The sequence below is a fragment of the Podarcis cretensis genome, assembly GCF_951804945.1.
Source record: "Podarcis cretensis genome assembly, chromosome: 6".
Lineage (NCBI taxonomy): Eukaryota > Metazoa > Chordata > Lepidosauria > Squamata > Lacertidae > Podarcis > Podarcis cretensis.
This window is the reverse complement of record NC_137175.1, coordinates 61,711,498-61,737,854: the sequence shown is the minus strand read 5'-3', so window position 1 is coordinate 61,737,854 and position 26,357 is coordinate 61,711,498. Positions and strand designations below refer to the sequence as shown.

General features: G+C 41.5%; 1 protein-coding gene across 1 annotated transcript; it reads left to right on the top strand.

The window, feature by feature from the left end:
- Positions 1-460: 460 nt before the first annotated feature.
- LOC307219210 (uncharacterized protein) lies at positions 461-25,517 on the top strand (the record flags this gene model as incomplete). Its single annotated transcript, XM_079982210.1, has 18 exons — positions 461-2,959; positions 4,952-5,114; positions 7,010-7,159; positions 7,946-8,103; positions 8,658-8,834; positions 9,431-9,566; positions 10,700-10,887; positions 11,653-11,791; positions 12,732-12,904; positions 17,045-17,257; positions 17,657-17,819; positions 18,223-18,372; positions 19,430-19,590; positions 20,069-20,245; positions 21,714-21,849; positions 23,083-23,270; positions 23,890-24,028; positions 25,342-25,517. The coding sequence occupies exons 1-18, from the start codon at positions 2,765-2,767 to the stop codon at positions 25,515-25,517; spliced, it is 2,982 nt and encodes a 993-aa protein (XP_079838336.1). The 5' UTR covers positions 461-2,764.
- Positions 25,518-26,357: the final 840 nt, after the last annotated feature.

Below are 26,357 nucleotides of genomic sequence, written 5' to 3'. Positions count from 1 at the left end.
GAGTATGTCCATTGAACATGAAAGCCTTAACCTCTGAGCTTAACCTCTGTAAGTTAACTGTGCACTGAATTCTAAATAAATTCCTGGACCTTAGCCTATCCTATCCTCCAGCACAATATTTGCACAAAATAGCTTCCAGCAGTGCCTTTTCCCCTGTAAAAAAATGTTTAGGGGTACTCTCATTTTGACTCAAGAAAATCACCATTTTATAGTTCAAATCAGGGAAAATAAATATAGTAAATGGAGAAAAGTAGAAAGATTCACAAAGAGTTTAGGAGTTTGCGTACCCTTGCAGGAAAAAAGCACTGGCTTCTAGGGAGGAGTACCTGTCTCAGACTCATCCTAGCTGCTATGCAAAATGAACAGCAAGACAAAGGCAGGATAGAAAACTTCAATCAGCATCTGTTTAGGACCCTGCGGTGTTGCTAGCTGGTGTGCAATCATTGCAGTTTTGCTCATTGGCTGAAAGCAGGGGGGGCTTTGCTTGTTTTTTCTCTCTTCTCTCAGGAGAAGGGAACCCAGTGGCTTGCTTTTTCTTTCTTAAAAGGAAGTTCCGAGTTGGCGGTCCTGTCTCCAAGACACTGTGGGCTCTCTTCAGAAGAGCCTGCATCCCATGTCTTTACTCTAACCTGTCTTCTCCAGGAGGAGGGCAGCTGGTAGGTGCTATTGCTGTAGGCTTGGGTCCAAAGTGCTGGGCTCCTGGGAACCTGCCTGGTTGTCCTCTGGTATTGTCCTTGGCTGTGGTGAAGAAAAGGCATTGGTTTGCTTGTAGGAATGTGGGTGATCCCAACTCAAGATGAGAGTCTAATGGAATGTCCTGGCTGTGTTTCTATAATTAGAATGTTTTGCAATAAACATTTTGCTGTGAAATGAACTGGCAAAGAGTTTCATACGTTAACTGCATCAACACACTGGAATTAACCATTCATGCACTTTGTTCTCTGTTGTTGGCCCCAATCCCAACACAAAGTTTAAATGTGCTTATAAATATAGTAAAATCAAACTTTCACATATAATTCTTAAACGTGGCCAAGGAATTTTCCATATGTTTTATTCTTTTCTGAAAGCATTGTTGTTATTAACATAGTGGGTAACAGCGTGAAAACTGAATCAGCCGTTAGAAAATAGACACATCAATTTGGTGGTTGGTGCGCAATTACAAGTTAAAACCACAAGAGGGTATCCTTTTGACAGTTGACCGCAACATCTTATATTAGAGCGCGGCAACTAGTAGCAACCAACTGATCATTTGTAGCTACCTTTTCATTCCTAATCATGAATAGTGAATTTGCCAGAGTCAGACTCTAGTCCACTGTTTTAAATAGAACAAAAACAATGTAAGATGAATCATTTACTGGAACTACTGGCTTGTCATTCAGGAAGAATGAAAATTTTCCGGGAGATTTAGGTAGAAATAGTTTGTAATGGTAAATATGAAATACCTTAGCAAGTAAGGCTGAGGATTTGGAAAGGTTTTTTCTTTCTTGGCCTGCCATTGTCATTTTAGTGCAGAGTTCTCCAGCCTTGGGTCTCCAGTTTCTGCAGGACTACAACTCCCATGGTCCACAACCAGCTTGGTCAGTGACCAAGGATGATTCGAGCAGGGATCTAAAAATATTTGAGGCTGAATTAGCAGGTATTGCTCATTTTCACAGGGGCTGGAGCAGAAACGGATCCAGCTCAGAAGAGATGTGTCTCCTTTCCATCAGTTCTGTTGTGTGCAGCTTTAAAAAGCCCAATTGAAAAAAATTAATGCAGATATTTCTTGGGGACATTGTGCCTGAAGTTCTTAGAGAGTCTTGAACCAGATAAATGTTTGGCCTGAACTAATCTCATGTCTAGTGTTCTTTTAAAAAATAATACTTTTGAGACACCAGTATGGAATTAAAAAAATGACCCAGTAAGAGGTATGAAATATAATAAAGAAAAAAAGAATAACTGTAAAAAAGCAGGGTTCCTGCCCATTACCTCATAAAATAAAGTCCATTTTCAGGAGACTACACATTTAATTAGATGTTACAACAAAATCCTACCTGATACAGAAACTACAAAAACAAATGTTATGAATACAAATTAATGCCATATTTCATTGGGACTTGCTATCCTTGAGATTGGCCTATTATATAAGTAAGGAATGCCTGCCAACGGAGCAAAATTCACAGGTCTATTTGCACCCTAACATACCCTTGGTTTAAGTCAGTTTCTCAGGTATGAGTATAAACATTGTATTATGCAGCCAAATATTTAAAGAAAAACCTAAGAATTCCTTCCAGCCCTGTGAGACTGTCAAATAAACAGCTACTAATAGAAAAACTATATATTGTTTACATATCAAGTCTGTACTCTCATAGGACTTAGTAAGGTCTCATAGAAACATCCTCCAGAGAAGAAGTTGAGAGAGAGAGAGAGAGAGAGAGAGAGAGAGAGAGAGAGAGAGTGTTTTGATATGCACTTGAAGAGAATTCTTATAAATGTTGGGATGGAAACTTTTCAAATAAGTGAAAACACAAATGATAGATTCTATATAAGAAAACTAATCTCTCTCTCCCCCCCCCCACTCTTCACTGTAGGTAGAATTACTCAACCAATGAGTAATCTCGGTTCTTCCTCTTTATGTGCGTGATTTAAAACAATATGTGCAGACTTTGCCCTTGTTTCTCACAGGAACATTGACCAAGAGGGCAGGTGTGGTTGCTCTAGCTGGATCAGAATCAAGTTTCCCTCGACACAGAGCAGTCTGTTCTGACATAGGAAGGGTTTGAAAATGCTGCTCCAGTTTCTCCTTGTCCTCTGGGAGGCCTTGTCCCTGCAGGTCATTCTGGTGTTTCTGGCTACATTTCTACTTCTTTCTGGTTACAAGAGTCGCCCAAAGGATTTCCCCCCAGGGCCCATAGCTCTTCCTTTGCTGGGCAATGCACTCAGTTTGGATTTGAAGAAGACTCATCTTTCAGTACAAAAGGTAAGGATGAAGGAAATGGTCGGTTTGATGAAGGACTCAGCTGACATGAGATAAATACAAAATTGCAGCAGAAGGGAGCAGGCTGAGATGCTCCCTGGTCTGGAAAACTGATTCCGAGAGTCAGTATCCAGATGTCTTGGAGAAGACCACAAATGGGGCATGAAGACAAATGCATTTTCTGTTTGTTAAAAGCATCTGGTATCCAGAGGTATATTTTCTAAAGCTTAAGTAAGTCAGTTGATGTATGCTTCTATTTTGTTAGCAGGCTCCTTTCACTCCCCCTGCCTTTTCCCTCTCTGCCCAAGAAGGAAGTCCTGATCTCTGCTTGCGTAGCATAGCGACCAGCTAGATCTCTCTCGGCTCCTCAATCCAGCGGAAAGTTTGCTTTTCTCAAATTTTGCCTTAGGCCCAAATATACAGCACGATCTGGTACAGCTTTGCAGCTGCATTGTGTATTTGCAGGGGGCTTTGTGTGTGTGTGTGAGGGGATGTCCCCTGCCCTTGCCACAAACTCATTTTCAAATTTCAGGTCAAAATTAAGAAAAATAATACTTTATTTTTGTTTTTAAAAAGAAGATAGAATCAGAGATAAGAAACCTGTGCTTTAATAAAAATAAATAAATGTTAAGAAGCTAGCTTTCCAGTGCAATGGTTCTTAAAACAGAATGCCAGAGGTGTGCTTAGTTCATAGCTGTCAACTTTTTCCTTTTTAAAAGGGAAATTCCCTTATTCCGAATAGGATTCCTCACAAGAAAAGGGAAAAATTGACAGCTATGGCTTAGTTTCCATTAGAAACTGGGCCTTTAATGTTGCAGCTCCAGCTGCCTCAGATCAGCTCTGTGATCTGGGGTGAGAGTTCGGTTGGCAAACTGTTTTGGTTTAGTTCCGTATTTTGCTATAAATAGCAGGATCATAAAATATTGCAGTTAAAGCAAGGCGGCTGCTTTTCCAGCTTTTTTTTTTTTTTTACATAATCTGTAATTGACATATATTTGTATCTTGTATACACACACAAACACACACACACACACACACACACACACACACAAACGTTACATATTTGTTTCTTGATTTTTCACATGGGAGCTCAAGGTTGTACACATTATCCTTCTGTTCTGTCTTTTATCTTTGCAACAACTCTCAATGGTAGGCTAAAGGTAAAGGTAACCCTGCTGTTAGGTCCAGTTGCGGATGACTCTGGGGTTGTGGCACTCATCTCGCTTTATTGGCCGAGGGAGCCGGCATACAGCTTCTGGGTCATGTGGCCAGCATGACTAAGCTGCTTCTGGCGAACCAGAGCAGCGCACAGAAACGCCGTTTACCTTCCCGCCGGAGCGGTACCTATTTATCTACTTGCACACTGATGTGCTTTCGAACTGCTAGGTTGGCAGGAGCAGGGGCTGAACAATGAGAGCTCACCCCGTTGCGGGGATTCGAACCACCGAACCTCCGATCAGCAAGCCCTAGGCTCAGTGGTTTAGACCACAGTGCCACCTGCTTCCCTATAAGGTAGGCTAGACTACCATAAATGGCCCATCTTGTTAATAGATTTCAGGAGGGGACTCATTCAGACACAGCATCCCAGCCCAGGAAATCCTGTAGGCATTCCTGCTATTTCTGATGAATTTGATGGCGGTCAAAGTTTCCTCCTTCCATACCGGCATTCAATAAGCATCAAGCAGATAGATTAACACAGTCGTACCTTGATTGTCGAACACCTTGTGACTCAAACATTTTGGCTCCCGAACGCCACAAACCTGGAAGTGAGTGATCTGGTTTGCGAACGTTCTTTGGAACCTGAACATCCGATGTGGCTTCCGCAGCTTCCGACTGAGTGCAGGAAGCTCCTGCAGCCAATCTGAAGCCTCACCTTTGTTTTGGAACGTTTGGAAGTATAACGGACTTCCAGAAAGTATTCTGTTCAAGAACCAAGGTATGACTGTATAAAGGATTACATACTCTTTCTAACTTTCTTCCCCCCTCTCCATTCAGCTTTCAGAAAAATATGGCAATGTCATCAGCATTCAGTTTGGAAATCTGTGGTTTGTAATTGTGAATGGATTGCACCTGGTAAAGGAGGTTCTTGTCCATCAGGGTGAAAACTTTGTTGATCGTCCAAGCGTTCCTCTTGATGATGAAGTATTTAAGAAGCTTGGTGAGTTTCTTACAATATGGTCAACTGTTTAAACTTATAGAACTTTTTAAAGCCTGCCCTAATTGTACAAGCCCTTAGAATGTTTAATAACATTATATTTTCACAACTGAGGATTAGATTTTTTTTATTTGCATTTCCTGTTTCATTGCACCAAATGAAAGCAGTAGCATTAATGTGCGTCAGAGAAGCATACCCTCTCAACTGTTCAGATTGACTGAGCTTACTATACATTGGGTGGCAAGTCCAGATTTTTGCAGTTTTCTCTGCCATAATGCTTTTTTGAATATTGTATATTGTTTTTAATAACATTTGCATTTTCATGCCTTTTTGTGTCTTTTTGTTTTTTAAGTGGATAGCTTCATTTCAGTTCATTTGTTCTTTAAAAAAGTGAGAAAAGTGTTGCATTACAAAGCAATCTAATAAAGAACAATATCCTTGAAATTCGTGTTGGGAGCCTTGGAAATGGATCCACATAATCTCTCTCCCCCCCCCCCCACTATTCTACATTCTCTCTAAGTTTGTGGCATGCTGGTGGCCTGAAAGGAGCTGGAAACCAGTTTCTTTACTAAGTTACTTCCTTAGCAGAATGGCTGATCAGGCGATTTGTGCCTACAGTTCAGTGAATTTCAGATGACCATGGTACATGCCTGCTTATTTAGCCTAACTGCTGTGAATTTGTGACAAAGGCACCAGAATGTCAGATTCAGCAGTTCACCCTCATACCTGCTCTGGGGTTTTACTTAGGCCCTCATCAGGCATCATGCCACTCCTGAGATAAAGGAGAAAGCGCATTTGGGGAATATGCACACTATCTCCATCTCCTGTGTTCCACCAGCCTGCCCAAACCCACTGGCCCTCCATGGAGAACAAACTTCTGTGGCAGAAAGTCAGTTGTAGTCATGTACATTCCTTTTGCATTTTAGAGCACCGCATGATCAGGGCTCCAAATGGCACAGGCAGCCTACGACTATCTCCATTTGCCCTCCAGCACAGTTAGTCTTCAGGTACACTTGAAAGGCTTAGTTCCTCCAAAAGCAGGTCTCAGCAGGTCCTGTGGTCACTCTCTGCCACTACCCCCTCCCTCCTAGACATTGCCTTTTTGACAATGCCAGGAACTCTCCAACCACAAAGTCTGACCTTTTGACTTCCATGAAAAGCATCAACACTACCAGGAAACCTCCAACCACAAGATCTGTTCAGTTCAACATTTCCTAAGAAGAGCAGGTATCAGCTAAGGGGGTCATGCTGCTTGCAAGCTGAGTCTGACTGAGAGAGAAGCAATCATGGTTGCACTGACCCCTACAACTGCACTTACTACTTGCATAAGTGGTCATGAGTGGGGTCACTGGCATGGACTGGGGTATGGAAAGAGTGCTGGAACACCTAATGCCTCATTAAAGCTGCTGAGTTAAGCCTTCCCTGTAACTCTGACTATCTGTATAAAGGATGGAGAGGGCAGTGGGAATGGAAGCAGTGTCCTTTGAGATGTCCAGGTCCATGGATGCTCCATGTATTCAAATGGCAGAAGAGCCCTACAGATAAAATATTTTGGATTTTTTACATGTTCTCATTCTCCCAAATTTTTTTTTTTTTAAATGCTGCACTTTTGCTCTATCAGTGTTCCCAAAACCTTTCCCACAGTGAAATAAAGTTAGTATTAAAATACTATACAAACAGTAAAGCAAATGAAAAGCAACAATGAAACAGCTGCAGCAGATGAAACAGCAAAGTCAACTTTGCAATCTCTTCAGTATGATATAAGCAGGCAAGCCAGATAGCTTAGGGGAGAGAGGAGTCCTCTTTTATAATTAGAAGGTCTGTTAACTCTCCTAACTTACTATTTGCTCATTTTAAAAGTCCTTATTTGCTAAATGATGACAATTCTTCCTATTTAGGATTGCTCTTCTCTAATGGCCCTGGTTGGAAACAACAAAGACGATTTGCCTTATCAACTCTCAGAAACTTTGGTTTGGGCAAAAGGTCTTTAGAAGAACGAATACAGGAGGAGAGCCGATACCTAACAGATGCAATTGAAGCTGAGAATGGTGAGCACCAGAGCCCATAAACCAGTGGCACTATCTGTGATATTAAAGAATTTGGGTGCGGGACACTGCTTTGCAGTGGTTTTGTCCCTACCTGTATGGTCATTTCCAGAGGATGATTCTTAGGGAGTGCAGTTCAGCCCCATGTGGGGTTCCCCAGCGTTCAGTTTTATCCCCCATGATGATTAACATCTACATGAAATTACTGAGGGGGGTCATCCTGAGCTTTGGAGTACATTGTCAGCGATATGCTGAAGACACACAGCTCTGCTTCTCCTTTACATCTGCAGGTGTGGCAGTGGATGTGCTGTTTTGTTCTATTGTGCATCTTTTTTCTGCCTCCGATTAAGATGGTCCAGGCCATACTAGTTAGCCACTTCTACAGAAATGCCCTTTCCTAACCTCCTGCCTTGGCCAGATCTTGACTGATGATCTCACAGATGAGTATGCTAGAAAGTCGTATAAAACTCCAACACTGCACCTTTATATTTAAGATACCTTCCACCTGCAGAATATTAGCTATGTCCTCCTTTCGCGGAATAATCCCAGCCTATAAAGAAATATAAAGAAGGCAAATGCTCACTTGAAAGCACAGTGTGCCTAATGTCTTATGCATAACTCTATCCCACAGAGTCTTGAATTACTGGATTTAACATTCATACTAAATGGTTTCTTCTGTTCAAAGATCCAACCCTATCCACACCCACCTACATTCCCCACATTTTGCTCTTGTTATATGGAAGCCATAAGCACTCTTATTTCTCTTCTACCATCTTTTCCTCCCTCCAGGGCAGCCATTTAACCCTCACTTTCAGATTAATAATGCTGTTTCAAATATCATTTGTTCTATCACTTTTGGGAACCGCTTTGAATACCATGACAGTCGTTTCCAGAAGTTATTGAAATTGCTTGATGAGGCAACGTACCTTCAAGGAAGTCGGGGTCAGGTAGGTCTTCTGTCAGATCTTGTGGGTAATGAAAACAGAAACGCTCTGGCCCAGACAGACTCCCACATGCTGGTTGAATGTTAATTCACGTGCTGTGGGTTTTTCATGTTATGATTTCTTTCTCCCACATTCTAGTCACCCAAGCATCTCTTCCTATTCATATCCCTTTGCCATCTTGCTTTGATTTAGCATTGTCTGTTGGTTGGGATGCCTTCAGTATTATAAAACATTCATAAAAAAAAAGAACCATGTGCTAAAACACAGTTTAGGCTATTGAATTGGTAATCACATGTGTAACTGAATAAAAATCTCTGCATATGAAAAAGTAGCACACACCATGAGAAGGCTAAAACCTTCTCTGCTAGCTTTCCACAGGGAAGGAATTGGTTTTTTATTACTTGTAGGGGACATTCAAGCGTTGTTCCTGAATATTTACAGAAATAATACTAGATGGTGCACAAAACTAATGTTTATTAATCATTTATTGTTGTTGTTATTTAATATACATACATATACTCCATACATATATGTGATGTTAGTGTTTGTTTCCTCAGCTGTACGATCTCTTTCCCACTCTCATGAAGCACCTGCCAGGATCCCATCAGACTATTTTAAAAAACTGGGAGCAACTGAGATCCTTTGTGAAAGAAATCATTGAAGAACACAAAAAAGACTGGAACCCATCTGAACCCAGAGACTTCATAGATGCCTACCTAAATGAAATGGCCAAGGTAAGAGACGTAAAGGACAACAAGTATATAGTTGTTGTTCTTTTTAAAAAGAATAATGATACTAGAAGAAGGCAGAGGTACAATCTAAAAGGCCAGACCTAGCTAAGTGGTTTGTCTAAGCAGCCTTTAGTGCTGGCCATATTGTTTTTGCTGACTCTGTATTTAATTTGACAAACAGGTGAAGTGTGTGTGCACTTGCGTGCACAAGTGCATATATAAATATGATTTCATGCCTTTCATGGGGTGGCATTTCCCCATTTGCCCACTAAATTTCACCACTTGTTTGTGATTTGTCAGAGCAGACAGTCAACATCACCCAAAGCATTGTTGTAGAGGCATATCATGAGGTGCCATTTCCTCAGTTGTCTGTCTGAATATACTCTGTAGTCCAGACCAAACTTTGACAAGACCAAACCCATACTTTATCCCAACTTCAATAATGTACAGGATTGTTGATGTGACCCTGCTGGGTTCTGGATACTCTTCAAGAATAGAGCTGAGGAATTCCATGGTGATCACTTGACAGATGGAACTGGAACTGGAATGATGGTGTTCGATGGCCTCTTAACACGCTGGTGCATTTTCTTTGCTTCAAGGGGGATGCTGCTCCCAGTTTCCATGAAGAAAACCTCCTACATTCTACACAGGATCTGTTTTTTGCTGGAACGGAAACAACTTCTACAACCCTGCGCTGGGCTTTGCTGTACATGGCCATATATCCAGAAATTCAAGGTAAAATTGTAATTGGCTTCTTTCCTTTTCATTACTTTGGGTTGGATTCAGTTAAGTCCTACCCACAGTTAACCCAATGAATTTAACAAACTCAGACATGCCTATACCCAATGCTTTTTTCTGGGGGCACGCAGGGGTATGCATACCCCTAAAAAATTTGTGAATCTAATGGGAGAAGAAACATTTTTTTAAAAAAAATAAGTTCCTCCCCCACGATAGCGAATCATCAGTTCCATTGAATAGCATGGTGAGTCATCAGTTCCGTTGCTACCACAGATGGCAGCCTATAAAATGGTGATTTTCTTGAGACAAAATGAGAGTACCCCTCAACATTTTTTAAGAAAAAAGCACTGTCTATACCCATCAGATGTGTAAAAAAAGATAGATAAGTGAAGGGAAGAATGTGAAATTCTGGCAGCTAACATGCTAAATAAAGCATAAACAGAAATTGCTGGAATACATATAGGAAAAAAACTAACGAAGAAAATAAGAGACGTTTATGATTATCAATGGAGAAACAGAGCAGTACAGTAACAGAGAAACTACAAGATTTATATAAAAGAAATAATGTATTTATATTTAAAGAAAGTCAATCACTTGTTACAGAGTGGCAGGAATTATATTTGTCCTTTTGGGGAGAATAACAGTTATTAAAATGATAAAAATATTGAAAAGCCAGTTTTAATTTCAACATTTACCAATTCAATTAACCACACATGGCTGAAAGCTGAAATTATGTATGATGAGAAAGCAAGAAAAAGAGTTCAAGTTCCAGTTTTAAAATTATTGTATGTCACAAACTGCAAAAAACAGTTGTAGAACCATGTTTGAATCATCGTACTATATGTATATATTTATATGTCTGATATGTGGAAGATTCCACTACATGAAGCACTTGGAAAATAAAAATTAGGTCTGGGTGAAAAAATGAGTCCCAAGGCAATGCTGAAACTCTACCAGTGCAGCTGCTGTCTGCAACCCAAATAAAGGTGATTCCACAAATGGGCCACAATTGCACAGAAGCAACTTCCCTTCCCACCACACAATGGGCACCAAGTGATGGAACAACATGACAAGTCTCCCCTGCAATTCTGCTGCTCTTGTATTAACGACAAATCTTCTTTTCTTTGTAGCAAAAGTCCAAGCAGAAATAGATTCTGTGATTGGCCAGTCTCGCCAGCCAGCGATGGATGACAGGGACAGCATGCCCTATACCAATGCAGTTATTCATGAAGTTCAAAGAATAAGCAACATTGTACCTTTGAATGTGCCCCGGATGACAACTAAGGACACTATAGTGGCTGGGTTTCGTGTGCCCAAGGTAAATGTTAAGAAGATACAGCTTTCTTATCTGCCTTGACTCTTCCATTAAGATGTGAAGTCCAAGTTCTAAATGAGGGGTAGCTGATATTGTGCTGTCCAGATGTTGTTGGACTCCCAACTGTCATCAGTTCCAACCAGCTAATGGGCAGAAATGATGAGAGTTGTGTCCCAGGTTGCATCACCCCCATGTCTACCTGCAGAGTTGCACCATACCATTAGGCTGGCATTGGTTGGAGAGAAACTGGTTTGTCAGTTGTAAATCTGGACCCTTCCCACTATGGTGTTCTGCTTTGCCCATCATTTCACTCCTCTACTGCTTATGGAATTCTAGGCTTGTTCGGCATAACAGCGATGCTAGCCCTGGGGCAGATGCTAGAGTATTCTTGGGATACACCATGATCTGGAAAGGATAGAGGGATCTGAGCTAGTTAAGCTTTTGTTTTCTTCAAATTCCTCTGAAAAACCGGACCCAAACCACAGTCTCTGTTTGAATGGATAGCTAGTCAGTCTGAAATTTGCTAAAATCTGGTGTTTCTAACCATAAATTTTAGTAGTCCAGCAGACATTGAATATATTTTTAGATCTATATTGGAACCTGTGTTTTTGTGGAATGTAGTTGGATGAATTACTTAATAATGAAAAGCTAATCTCTCATTCAGAGCATATCTTTTCTGCACCAGAGAACAGAGTTTGACTGCTGTGATTACAAAAATATAACACAAAGAGTTCATGGACATTTTTAATCTAGCTTCTTCTTTGACAGGGAACCATAATGCTTGCCAACTTGACCTCTTTGCACTTTGACAAGGATGAATGGGAAACACCCAATGTGTTTAATCCTGGCCATTTCCTGGAGAACGGGCAGTTCAAGAAAAAGGAAGCATTTTTGCCATTCTCTGCAGGTAAAAAAAATCATGGACTCGTCATCAAAATTTCAAGAGTTACTAAATGGTGGAGGCCTAGTAGCTGAGAGCCTGGTGTAGTACTAACTATATTGTATATTGCAGAAGTTACCAAACTTTTTGGGCCAGTGGCCACATTTGACATATAAGAAAGTGATGTAGGCACCAGTCACAAAATGGCTCTCTTTGTGAGTGTGGTACAACACAAATGTTGTTGACATAGTCCCCTCCCCCAATTAGGCAGTGTGGGTTTTTGAGGGGATGTTCACAGGTGTCATAGGTGGCACTGACAGCCCACAGGGACTAGACTGGCCATCCCACATGTATTGTTAGTTTGCTATACCCTTAGCTTAGTTAGATGCAAATTAGGTAGTGTGAATGAGGTAGATTCCAATTAAAATATTTCTCTCCAACACTTCATATGATAGAAATTTATGTACCTCAAATGTATGTATTCCAGATTCTGGAAAGCTGTGATCATATTTGTTCAGTTTTCCCATTTACTTGAGTAGGAAATGGATAGGACCGGCGTCTTCATCTATTTTGCAACAACAGAATCCCTTTTACAGGTACAGTAGTACCTTGGTTGTCAAAAGGCTTGGCTCCCGATCAAATCGGCTCCCGAAAACCCCAAACTCGGAAGTAAGTGTTCCGGTTTGCAAACTTTTTTTGGAAACTGGACATTCGATGCAGCTTCAGCTGCTTCCTGCAGCCAATCAGAAGCCATGCCTTGATTTTCAAATGGTTCCAGAAGTCGAAGAGACCCCTGGAACAGATTAAGTTCAACAACCAAGGTACCACTGTATTTGGTTCCTAGTCTGCCAGGGTTATTTTAAACAAGCCACTGCCACTATTGCTTTAGCTACAACTAGTTACAAAAGGAGAAGTTACTGCAGCAAAAGCTCTCCACTAAAGCATTCTTTGTATCCTTGTCTTCTAGGAAAGCGAGTTTGTCTTGGAGAGCAGTTGGCGAGGACTGAGCTCTTCATTTTCTTCACTGCCCTAATTCAGAAGTTCACTTTCCAGGCTCCAAAGAATGAGACATTAAGCCGTGAATTTAGGATGGGTCTGACATTGTCTCCCCTGCCGTACTGCATATGTGCATTCTCTCGCTAAGGGGACTTACTTTATGTCATTGCCGTTTCTTTAAAAAATAGGATCAGTTTATGGTGCAGGAACAGATCTATGCCACTTGGAAGCCCTCAAGAAGTGGCAAAGTGACTCCCCCAGGTAGCCTCAGGTACCACAACCCCGCAGTCGGATCAGTCCATGCACGAGCTTCTCAGACGCTGCCCAATACTACCTGATTTATAGATGGCTAACTTGTTAGCCTGTGTGGCTTGCTCGACTGGCTATGTGCAGATTATTCATTAGCCACCTCTCCCAATGCCTCATGTTCTCCAAACAATGTCTAACATCAAAGAAGGTGAAGGTACCCAGCACTGTCACATCCTTCGACAGATTAGGACACTAAAAGTTGTTCTCAGCCATCAAAGAGCTGAACAAGAGATAGAGGGGGGGGGGAGGAGCAAACAGAGGCAGGAAGGATAACCATGTCAGATCACTATCTCCTAGAAATACAAATATCTTCCAGATAAATTACCCATACATCCACCCCCAAACAATTTGCACAAAATAGCTTCTAGGGAGCCCTATGCAGCCTAGGACCCACGTAGCTACGGGACCACCTCTCCTGGTATGCCCCGCGGAGGACCTTAAGGTCCACAAATGACAATATTTTGGAGGTCCCAAGTCACAAAGTGGTTAGGTTGGTCTCAACTAGGGCCAGAGCCTTTTCAGTACTGGCCCCAACTTGGTGGAACGCTCTGTCACAAGAGACTAGGGCCCTGTGGGACTTGACATCTTTCCACAGGGCCTGCAAGACAGAGCTGTTCTGCCTGGCCTTTGGTTTGGACTCAGTCTGATCCCTATGTTTCCCTCCCCTTATGGTTGACTTTTAAAATCAGGCTGCATTTTAAATTGCATTTTAACCTGTTGCCCCCCCCTTTCTTTCTTTCTTTCCTATTATGTTTTTACTGAAATTTTATTTGTGTTAGCCGCCCTGAGCCCGGCTCTAGCCGGGGAGGGTGGGGTGTAAATAAAATTTATTATTATTATTACCTGTCTCAGATGCCTCCAGGCTGCAGTGGAAAATGAACAGTAAGACAAGAAGCAGGATAGAAAACTGGAATTGCCAGCTCTTTAGGACCCTGGGGTCTTTCTATCAGCTAAAACATTGCCGTTTGCTCATTGGCTCAAAATAAGGAAGGAAGTTTTGCTGGTTTCTCTCTTATCTCTTGAGAGGGAGCAAACGCTTGCTTCTTTCTTTAAAGGAAGATCAGAATCAATGCTAAGGTCACCAAGAATTTGTGGGCTCTGGTGAGGTCCTGGGCCACAGCTGCTGATAGGCTTCTTCAGCTCCAACCCATTCTGTCCTGGAGGAGAGCTGCTGGTAGGTCTTTGTACTGCAGGTTTTCAATCTGTTGAATTTGTTTCCTGACATCCGAGAAGTCCTCCCTCAGATCTTCCACATCTATCATAGAATGGTATTCTACCTTAACACTTTTGACCTTTAGCATATTTTTTTAAAAATAGATTAGCTCCTTTACTCTTCCAGATTGTGTTTCTACATTTTGCCCATCTTTCTATCCTCTGGTTGCATCTGTTGTTTTTTTTTTTTTTGTCAGGGAGGTGGGGAGGCATCAACAAGTAGTACCAGGACTAAGTTCACAGTCAAATTTTGTTATGCATGTTCTGCTTGCTATTATGTATTTCTTACTTGCCTGAGAAGATTTCATTAAAAGCCAATGAAAAAACAACAACTGTGGATCCCTAGGAGCTTCTGCACCTGAGCCTGACCTGGTCATGAGCTTGTTCTGGTCCTGTTGTAGTGAAGAAAAGGCATTGTTTTGTTTATAGGAATGTGTGTGCTTTCAACTCAACATAAAACTCTAATGGAATTCCCGCCTATCTTTATAAAATTAGAAAATGTTGTTAGGCATGTTTTGTTCATAATGAACTTGCAAAGAGTTTGATATGCTAGCTGCATCAATGCATCTTAATGAACATACATGCACTTTCTCTTGTTAAATGACCAGTTATTGCCATTCTGTATTGGTGGCCCTGATTCGAATGCAGAGTTTAAATGTGCTTGTAAATACTGTAAAATCAGTGAAGCATGCAACTCTGAGTTGGTTTGTGGACGATGAATATTATTAGGTTTTATTATTTTCCAAAAACATTATTGTTGTGATTGAATAAACATAGTCAATGACAAGGTGAAAACTGAGTCTGCAAAGTGATTTCCATGAAAATAGTTAAGAGTGGCAATTTGGCTGTCTGGGAGCGCATAATGTTGACATTCACAGGGGCAGGGGCAGAGGAGAATGCCACACAGAAGAGACATTCCCCCTTTCCACCAGGACTATTGTATCCATTTGAAAAAGTTCAAGAAGACATTCCTGGGGATATTGTGCATGCACTTCTTAGAGGCTTGGGTTAGCTGCATGTTTGGCCTGAACCAATCTCTACTGTGGTGTCCCCCCCCCCAAAGAAGCAACACAGAGTCTTATGGCCTTTGAACAACTCTTAACAAGTACTGAAGGAGTAGATGAAGGTTTAATCCCAGTTCTTTATAAAGTTTAGAGTGTTAAAGGTGTTTTTGGGAAGTTCTAAAATAATGCAGCAAGATATATTCCTTACCCCAGGCTTGGTACTATTGAATCTGTTTGACAATTCAAATAGGATTTTAAAGAACAATAAACTTACTATTCATCTTCTTCTTGAGAGTAGGTGAATAGTAATGAATATTTGGAACAATTTCACCTGAATTGATCTGAAATATTAATATGATACATAAAGCCATCCTGTAAAAACTCTTTCATAAGCTACTAAGAGGGAGAATAGCAACACGGCAGTGAGGTTGATGTGCTGCATAAACATGGACAGAGCCATTCCAGAGCTCCTGGCAATGTGTTTACATTGCACCAACTTTTCTTCTGCCACGTGGCCTCCTATTAGCTAAAACTATGTAGTATTAGAGGGCTCTGGCCCTCTGAATGATCCTTCTCCCATCTTCGCTGACTATTGGCCATACTGGCTGGGGCTGCTGGGAGTTGGAGACCAAAAACATCATGATAGATGCTGGTACCTAGTCCCTGATCTAGTCAGTCTGTTGCCAAAAGAAAATCTATGTAGTATTGAACGGAGGTAAGCAGTTTCTCTCCTTTGGCCTCCTTAGCCAAAGGCAGTGGCGTCACAACAGGGGGTGCAGGGGTGTGTGGTACGCCCCAGGTTCCATGTCTGCAGGAGTGACCAGATGTCATCCTGTGGGGGCTCGTGGGGGCGCAAGCAGCCATCGCACCGCCGCAGCTGCCTTTGGAGGACCCTCCGTTCACGGCTGTAGCTGCGAACAGAGGATCCCGTGCCGGCAGCAATCTGCTAAGTACAGCGCATGTGCGGCGTTGCACGCATGCACTGTACATAGCAATGCCGCACATGCGCCATACAGCACTGGAGCGGCACTGGCGGCAAACCGCTAAATAGTGCATGTGCGGCGTTGCTATGTACAGTGCATGCGTGCAACACCGCACATGCACTGTCCTTAGCAGATTGCCGCCAGCGCCACTCCAGCGCTGTATGGACAGTGCCAGATCCTCCGTTCATGGCTGTAGCGGCACTGGAGGAATCCCGGCACCATCCGTACAGCGCTGGAGCAGTGCCGGCGGCAAACCACTATACAGCGCATGTGCAGTGTCACATGCATGCGCCGTACGTAGCGATGCTGCACATGTGCCCTACATCATGACGCCCACTGCGGGTGTCACGACACCTTCCCTCGACCCTGGCCAAAGGTCAGAGCTGCTGAAACTATAGCTGGTCCAAATGCCTCAGAAATGGAAGGCATCTCCCTTGGTAGAAGTTTTTAACTTCTTTATGCATTTGCAAAAAACCCTTCTTAGAAATGTCTTAAAGGAAATAAACGTTTACTGTTCCAAAGAAGTAAAAACAGGAAGGAAATATTCTAGTTCAGAAACTGCTCTCTCCCACTCTCTTTTTTCCCTCTGGGTAGGGTGACTCATTAGGTTATCTCCCTTCTGCCTATCTGTGGACATGATGTATAACTATGTGCACAAACTTTCCTTTCATTTCTTACAGGAACGTTAGCCAAGAGGGCAGGTGTGGCTGCTCTACCTGCATAAGGTTTTAGATTCCCATGACAGATAGCAATCCATTCTGACAAAGGAAGGCTAGAAGGCTTTGAAGATGCTGCTCCAGTTGCTCTCTGTCCTCTGGGAGGCCTTGTCCCTGAAGGTCGTTCTGGTGTTTCTGGCTGCATTTCTGCTTCTTGCTGATTACAAGAAAAAGATTCGCCCAAGGGATTTCCCCCCAGGGCCCATGCCTCTTCCCTTGCTGGGTAACATGCTAAACATGGATTTCAAGAAACCCCATTTTTCCATGCAAAAGGTAAAGATGACTGAAAGGTCCCTGACATGAGTTAAGCACAACATTACACTGGAAAGTAGTTTGTGACACTTGCTGGTAGAGCTGCCAGATGTGTATTGCTTCTGAACACAGAGGATCTATTTTACCTAACAATTATTTGTAACAGATCTGTCAACAGATTCTTTCTACCACCTCTGCCTTTTTGCTCCAACTCTGGCCCAGAGAAAGGTCCTGAGCTGAAAGGTCCCTGACATGAGGTAGATATCTGCTTGGACAAATAATTAAGCACCTTACAAATGCAGCCAGTTAAGATTCCCATTCAGAAACAGTAGCCCAGGACACCATGCAGACAGATTTATACACAATATTAATGTTTTACATATATATCCCCTCTTACATAGTTCCTCCTTCTCCATTCAGTTTGCAAAAAAATATGGCAACATCTTCAGCCTTCAGGTTGGAAACAGGCGGGTTGTGGTTGTGAATGGATTGCAGCTGGTGAAAGAGACTCTTGTCTATCAGGGTGAAAACTTCGTAGATCGTCCAGTCCTTCCTCTTGATAAAGAAATATTTACATCATTTGGTGAGTTTCTTTTAATGTGCTCAATTATTTAAATTTACTAAGTGTGATATTTTCCCAAGTCTGCCTTAATTGTACAAACCCTTAGGTTGTTTGATAATATTATGTTTTCATGCCTGACGATTAGATTTTTTTCATTTTCATTTCCTGTATCATTACACCAATCTCAAAATATTTCAGGAATAATTAAAGTTCCTATTAAAACCACAATCAAAAGAGTAAAACATGCAAAAAGCAACAGTGAAGCAGCATCTTAGCTCAATTCAAATGCTTTGCAGTCTCCTCAGTGTGGTATAATGGAAAGAGGAGTCCTTTTATAATTAGGTCTTTTAAATCTCCTTGCAATTTGCAGTTACTCCTTTTAAAAGTACATATCTGCTACATGATATTAATTCTTCCTATTTAGGATTGATCTTCTCTAATGGCCTTAGTTGGAAACAACAAAGACGATTTGCCTTATCAACTCTCAGAAACTTTGGTTTGGGCAAAAGGTCTTTAGAAGAACGAATACAGGAGGAGAGCCGATACCTAACGGATGCAATTGAAGCTGAGAATGGTGAGCACCAGAGCCCATAAACCAGTGGCATCATCTATTTAAGCTGCAATTTTGTATACACACTCAAGGTACAAAGCTGTGTGGCATTCCTTTCCACAAATGTAGCTCTGCTGGAGCTGGGAGAACCTCATAATTGGAAGGATGTTTTTTTAAAAACAACAACACAGATGCTTATCCATTGTGGGACTTGGAGCTTATTCTGAGTTTTGTTGCAACCCCAAACCACTAAGTAGGATAAAATAACAAGAACAAATAGGTACATGGAGTGTTTGGGCTGATGATGTGTTCCCCTTTTTGAGAGCTACAACAACCAAAGTCATAAATAAAGTCATACGTTTGGTATACAGTGGTACCTCGGGTTAAGTACTTAATTTGTTCCAGAGGTCCGTTCTTAACCTGAAACTGTTCTTAACCTGAAGCACCACTTTAGCTAATGGGGCCTCCCGCTGCCGCCGTGCCTCCGGAGCACGATTTGTGTTCTCATCCTGAAGCAAAGTACTTAACCTGAGGTACTATTTCTGGGTTAGGGGAGTCTGTAACCTGAAGTGTATGTAACCTGAAGCGTATGTAACCTGAAGCGTATGTAACCTGAGGTACCACTGTATTCTTTTGGTATATTGTGCCTCTTTTTTCTGTCTCTGATGGGGACTGGCCTTGCCATTCTTGTTAGCCAAAATGTCCTTTCCCAACCTCCTGCCTTGGCCAAACCATACCCACAGCTGTTCAGCATATGCAACCAAAGCTAGAGGACTCCACCACGGTGCTTTCATATTTACATCCTCCACCTGTAGAATATTACCTGTGCCCTCCTCCAGCTGAATAATCCTACCCTATGAAGAGGACAAAGGGTTATTTTAAAATATAAGTGTGCTTAACGTATTATATGATGTGTCCTAACTTAAATCATAGGATTTAACATTCATACTAAATGGTTTCTTCTGTTCATAGATCCTACCCTATCCACACCCCACCTATATTCCCCACATTTTCCTCTTGTTATATGGAAGTCATAAGCACTCTTATTTCTCTTCTACCCCTTTCCCCTCCCTTCTTCCAGGGCAGCCATTTAACCCTCACTTTCAGATTAATAATGCTGTTTCAAATATCATTTGTTCCATCACATTTGGAGACCGCTTTGATTACTATGACAGCCGTTTCCAGATGTTATTGCACTTGCTTGATGAGACGATGTACCTTCAAGCAACTATTTGGAGTCGGGTAGGTCTTGTGAGTAATGAAAACGAAACCGCTTTGGCCCAAAGAGACTTCCACACTTTGGTTGAACATTTATCCATCTACTTGGGTTTTCATGTTCTGATTTCTTTATTTTCTCATATTAGTAATTAGAGTATCTCTTCCCATGCATGTCCGTTTGCCATCTTGTCTTAACACTGTCCATTATAATACTGAAGGCATATTTGCTGGGATGCCTTTAATATTACAGAACCTCCTCTCTGCTTGCTTTCCCCAGAGAAGGTGTTGGTTTTATATTCCATGCAGGGGACATTCAAACATTGTTCCTGAATATTTACAAAACTAAATAATACTGGGTGGTGCACAAAACTAGCGCACACAATCTTTTATTATTTTTCCTTGGAAATAGCCCTAGTAGGCTTCCTCCTTGTATGGCATGATGTGAATGTATTTTGAGAGGGGTTTCTCTGTGCATATATGATATTAGTGTTTGTTTCCTCAGCTGTACAATATCTTTCCCACTCTCATGAAGCACTTGCCAGGGCCTCATAATACTGTTTTTAAAAACTGGGGAAAGCTGAAATCCTTTGTGAGAGGAATCATTGAAAAACACAAAGAAGACTGGAACCCATCTGAACCCAGAGACTTCATTGATGCCTACCTAAATGAAATGGCCAAGGTAGGAGATGAAAAGGACAAACAGTATATATCTTTAATAATAAAAGAGTAGTAGAAGGCAGAGAAGCAATATTAAAAACCAGAACTAGTCATGTGGCTTATCTAAATGGTCCTTAGTGGCTGACCATATTCCTTCTGTTGAGTTTATGACTTCAGCCAAAATACATTTCTGCATGCATGAATATAAAGTCATGTATTTTACCTCCCCAATAGTTCACTGTGATTTGTGAGAGCAAATAGTTGGCATGACTAAAAGCATCACTGCAATGAAGGCTTCTCATGACCATTGCCTCTGTTGCCTGAATAACCTCTCTCTGTGCCTACCTAAATGAAATGAGCAAGCTGAGATATAAAAAGAACAAAAAGTATATAATTTTTAAAATAATAATAATAATAATAATTTTATTATATTTTATTTATATCCCGCCCATCTGGCTTGGTTTTCCCAGCTACTCTAGGCAGCTTACAGCATATATAAAACCACAACAAAACATGAAACTTTAAGAAGCAGAATATCCTATACAAACCAATAAATCAACAGAAACTGATAATAACAACAATAATAAACTGTTTACAGTTATACCCAAATTAAAAGAACTGCCAACTCCAAGTAAACATTTAACCAAACACAACCTGACAAAAACATACCAGAGGAACCAAAATTGGAACTGCTTAAAACATTGTAAAACAATTTAGCTAGCTGCCCAAACCCAAGAGTTGTTCCAGCAATGTCCCATTGGCTCCCAGGAGCCTCTTTGGCTTTTTTAAGCCGGATCTGGGCCCCACCCCCCAGGCCAGCTGGAAATGGGCCTTGCAGCAGGGAGCAGTTCTCCCTCCAGCACTCATGGCAGCAGCAATGATAATAGGAGAAGGCAGAGATACAATATAAAATGCCAGAACTAGCTGCACAAGTGGTTTGTCTAAGAAGGCTTTAGTAGCTGGCTATATTGTTTTCATTGACTCTGTATGTATTCAGATGAACAGGCGAAGTATATGTGTGCATTTGCAAGTGTACATGTAAAAATGAAATCATGCATTTCAGAAGGTCCACTGCCCAAATTCTGGTCTACTGCCCAAATTCCACCACTTGTCTGTGATTTGTTAGAACAGACAGTTGATATGACTGAAAGCATAACTGTAGAGGCATCTCATGACCTACCATTGCCTCAGTTGTCTGTCTGAATCCACACTGTCTAGGAGTCTGTAGTTCAGACTAGGACCTTGACAAGGCTAAACCAATATCTATTCTAGATTCAGTGATCCAGGGGACTGTTGACCTGACCCTACTGTATTCTGGACACTCAGAAACAGAGCTGAGGAATCCCATGGTGATCATTTGACAGATAGGACTGATACTAGGATGATGGTTTTTAATGACATGGCATTTTTAATGACATGGTAGACTTGTGGGTCTGACAGGATGGTGTTTTTAATGGCAGCTTAACTCCCTGGTGCATTTTTGTTTTAAGGAGGATTCAGCTTCCAGTTTCCATGAAGAAAACCTTCTACATTCAACACTGGATCTGTTTTTTGCTGGAACAGAAACAACTTCTACAACATTGCGCTGGGCTTTACTTTACACGGCCATTTATCCAGAAATTCAAGGTAGAACTGTAGTTGGCTTATTTCCCTTTCATTACTTTCGGTTATATTCAACTAAGTCCTATCCAGAGTAAACCTACCGAGATTAATGAACATTACAGTGGTACCTTGGGATACATACACTTCAGGTTACAGACTCCATTAATCCAGAAATAGTATCTCAGGTTAAGAACTTTGCTTCAGAATGAGAACAGAAATCGTGCTCCGGCAGCGTGGTGGCAGCGGGAGGTGCTTCAGGTTAAGAACAGTTTCATGTTAAGAACGGACCTCCGGAACGAATTAAGTACTTAACCTGAGGTATCACTGTACTTAGACATGTTTATACCCATCAGTTGTGTAAAGGAGATAAGGAAATGGAAGATTCTGGCAAGTTATACACTAAATAAAGCAAAACCAGAAATTGTTGAAATAAACATAGAAAAAGATCAATGAAAACAAAAAGAGTAGTTTATGATTCCAAATTGAGATACAAATCAGTGCAGTAACAGAGAAAATAAAAGATTTGTATAAAAACAACTATGAAATGTTATTTAAAGAAAGCCAATTAATTCTTAGCAGGAATTATCTTTATCCTTTTCAGGATGAATAGCACTTATTAAAAAGATAAAAACACCAAAAAGCAAGTTGTTATTTCAACATTCACCATTACAATCAAACATACAGCAGTGATTCACAAATGAAACATAATAATAAAGCAGCAATTTATTAGGGTTGCCATGCGTCTGTAATTTCTTGGAGATGGTCCTCTTAAACAAATGTCTGGGAAAACCTGGGCTTGTGGCAGCCTATGTTGGAAGTGTAGATTTTGGCGAATTTAATAAAAAAAATGAAACTCGGAAATTCATTTTTTAGAAGAGATGGGGGGGGGAACTAAAAAGAGCTCAACAACTTTTGTCTTCAGGTTGCGCTATTAGACAACATGAGTATATCTACAGAGTAGTATATAATTCATTTGAATACAAGTTGGTTTTATTTGCAGATGATATTCTTTTGTTTATTTCTAAATCCTCATTTGCTGATGCAGATCATAGGTGCCTTTCCTAAAATATCAGGATACTCTGCTGACTGGTCCAAATGAAAATGGATTCCAATAAGTGAAAATTTGGTTACCCATTCATTTAAAGAGTATCAATTCTGTGTTTGTTCAAATCCATTAAATATTAAAGATGGGCCATCCCTACAGATCTTAGAAAAAGTCTATCCTTGTGTTGATAGGAGATTTTCTTTTATTTGCAGCAAAAGTCCAAGCGGAAATAGATTCTGTGATTGGCCAGTCTCGCCAGCCATCGATGGATGACCGGGACAGAATGCCCTATACCAATGCAGTTGTTCATGAAGTTCAAAGAATAAGCAGCATTGTGCCGTTGAATGTGCCCCGGATGACAACTAAGGACACTACACTCGCTGGGTTTCATATTCCCAAGGTAAATGTTAATAGCTTTCTTACCTCCTTTTCCTCTTCCCTTAAGATGTGGAAACTTGAAGCCAAGGTTCTTGATGAGGGTTAGCCATGATGAGGTTCTCCAGATGTTGTTCAACTCCAACTCTTACCAACTTGAGCCAGTATGACCAACAGGCAGGACTGGGGAGGGAGTCTTGGGTGTTCTTGGAGGGATGGATTTGGGATAGATAGACTTGGGTCTCCCCCCCCACACACACACACCCTGCAAAAATGGATTCCAACTGCAGTCTGAACCATTTGTATGGATAGCTAGTATCTTTCTTTACTTTCTTTTTTAGTGGTCATTACTAACCACACAAAATAGAAACAGCCAGCCTCTGGTGTTTCTAATTGTAAATCCCCTAAACACTCAGGTAAAGTCTGGTATTTTAAAATATATAGAGGTACCTGTGTTTTCATGAGCTGTGGTTCAATTAATTACCCGGAAGTCTCTCATTCAAAACATATCCTTTCTTATTTAATGGGCAGCATTGGTATTGGATCTAAGAGGCTCAGTACTACCGTAGATAGTTGCACAGATAAAAATACAGAGAGTTCTCTGCCAGTTTAATCTGCTGTCTTCTCTGCTTCTTCTTTGACAGGGAACCATAATGGTCCCCAACTTGACCTCTGTGCTGTTTGACAAGGATGAGTGGGAAACACCCAATGTGTTTAATCCTGGTCATTTCCTGGAGAATGGTCAGTTCAGGAAAAGGGAAGCGTTTCTGCCATTCTCTGCAGGTAACAAAAGTTGATGGGTGGCTCATTAGAATTGCAACCGTGACTACATGATAATGGCTTGGTTGGGGGAAGTCTGGTGTATTGCGTGGACAGGCAGAGTCCCCAGATCCCGAGTGGTCCCCCCCGTCATGTGGAATAACGACTCTAGACAACGCGCTATGGGATTAAATTGGCCACAACTTTATTAAATTTCAAATGTAGGTAGACCTTGGCTCAGGCATTGGGCGTTCTCCCTCCCTAGTCCCCAGCCGGGGACCTAGGGAGCATCAGGGTTATCCAGTGTGTGTGGGGGGGATGGGCCGGCTCTGGAGAACATATGTTCAAGCAGAGATAGCCGCCCCCGTTACACCGCCGCAGGGGAGAGCAATGACGACCTTTCGGCGTACGGCCAAAGCCTCCCTTCAAAAACCCCTTTAACGGGGAACCCTGGTATCGCCGCCGCTAAGAGGAAGATGGACTAAAGGATTCCGCCCAAGGCCTGATACCGCCAAAGTTGTGACGTTTTGCTACGGGAAAGGCGAAACCTGCCAATGCAGGGAAATTCCTTTCTGGCCCTTTAACAGCGACCTTATCGTAGCAGCGCCCGCATACCTGTGGAGACAGGTTAACCTGCAAAACCTATGAAGAAACGATAACCTGCAAAAGAAGGCATTAACTGAGGGTGGGTAGGGTGGGAGAAGCTCTGGAGCCAAGTGAGGATTAACAATTAAGATCCACCCTCTATTGTGTGGGCAGGTAATCCCTCCCCCTACCTGGCCTGGTTTCCCTGGCAACGCTTCCCCCAGGTGGGATTGGACAACTCACTGGGGTAGGCGGGGACCTCCAGGTATCCCACCTGAGGGAAGGCAAAGCCTATGCTGATGGGGCCACTCCAGATCCAGGGCTGCACGCGTCCCCGCAAAGGGCGCCCCCCGTTTTAAGTGGGGAGCGGTCATTGCTAAAATAGTTGTGCACTGTAGGGGTCCCCACCCTATTGAAGCCAGTGGTCATATCTGGCATTCTGAGGAAGTGCTCTGTGTGTAAGACACAAATGGCTGCCATAGGAGGTGTGATGTTACACAATACGGTGTTGACATGCTCTCTTCCCACTCCTCACTGAGCCGTGTGGTTTTTTGAGGGGATGAGGAAATAGATAGGACTGGTTTCTTCATTTTGAAACAACAGAATGTTTATAGGTATTTGGCTTCCTAGTCCACCAGTGTCGTTTTAAATAGGCCTCTGTCACTACGGCTTTAGCAACAGCTAGTTACAAAAGGAGAAGTTTACTGTAGCAAAAGCTTTCCACTGAAACAGTCTTTCTCCCTCTCTTCTAGGAAAGCGAGTTTGTCTTGGAGAGCAGTTGGCAAGGACCGAGCTCTTTCTTTTCTTCACTGCCCTAATTCAGAAGTTCACTTTCCAGGCTCCAAAGAATGTGGCATTAAGCCGTGAATTTAGGATGGGTGTGACATTGTCTCCTCTGCCATACCGGATATGCGCATTCTCTCGCTAACGGGACCCATCTTATAGCATTCTTTAAAAAGTATTATTAGTTTGTGGGATAGAAGCACACCTGAGGCTTAATCCTAATTATGTTGTTTTTAAAATGATTTTTATTGGTTTTACATGCAATCACATTACGTAACATTGTACCCTCTTATTTTATCTTTTTGGCTCAACTGAGCCTAATGACTTCCCTCCCTCTGATTTGATGGTTTATAAAATTAAACTTTACATCATTGCATTTCACTTTGTTTCCTATCGTTGTTATATCATTACCTAAAATTTGTATTACTCAATCTGAATAGGTAGCAGTTTCATCTTACAAATCTCCAAATAACCCTGCTAATGATGTTAATTGCTTACAGTTGTCTTTCAGATATAATATAAATTTGTTCCTTTGGAATGCTTTGGTCTCGCTGGTTCCAGATTCTTCCCGTCAGTTTTGTCAGTTATGCAAAGCCCATCAACTTCATCTGCCACTCTTCTTTTGTTGGTAGCTCCTGTTGTTTCCATCTTTGGGCTAACAAAATTCTTGCCACAATTGTTGCATATAAGAACATTTTTTAAATCTTGTCTCGGTATCTCTCTACCTACTATACCTAATAAAAAAAGCTTCTGGTATTATTTTTTTGTTTTTTTGGCGGGTTCTTTTTTTTAATAGATTTTTATTCAGTACAAATTAAAAAACATACATATTTACAACAAAAGAAAATGCAAAAGAAAAAGAAAATACATCTAACCAAGGAAAAAGAATTAGAGAATATTTTGTCTTTTTTCATATTTACAGTTATTTCTACCTCTATAAAATGCTATTCATGATAACACATTGAAATGATGAATAAGATATCAG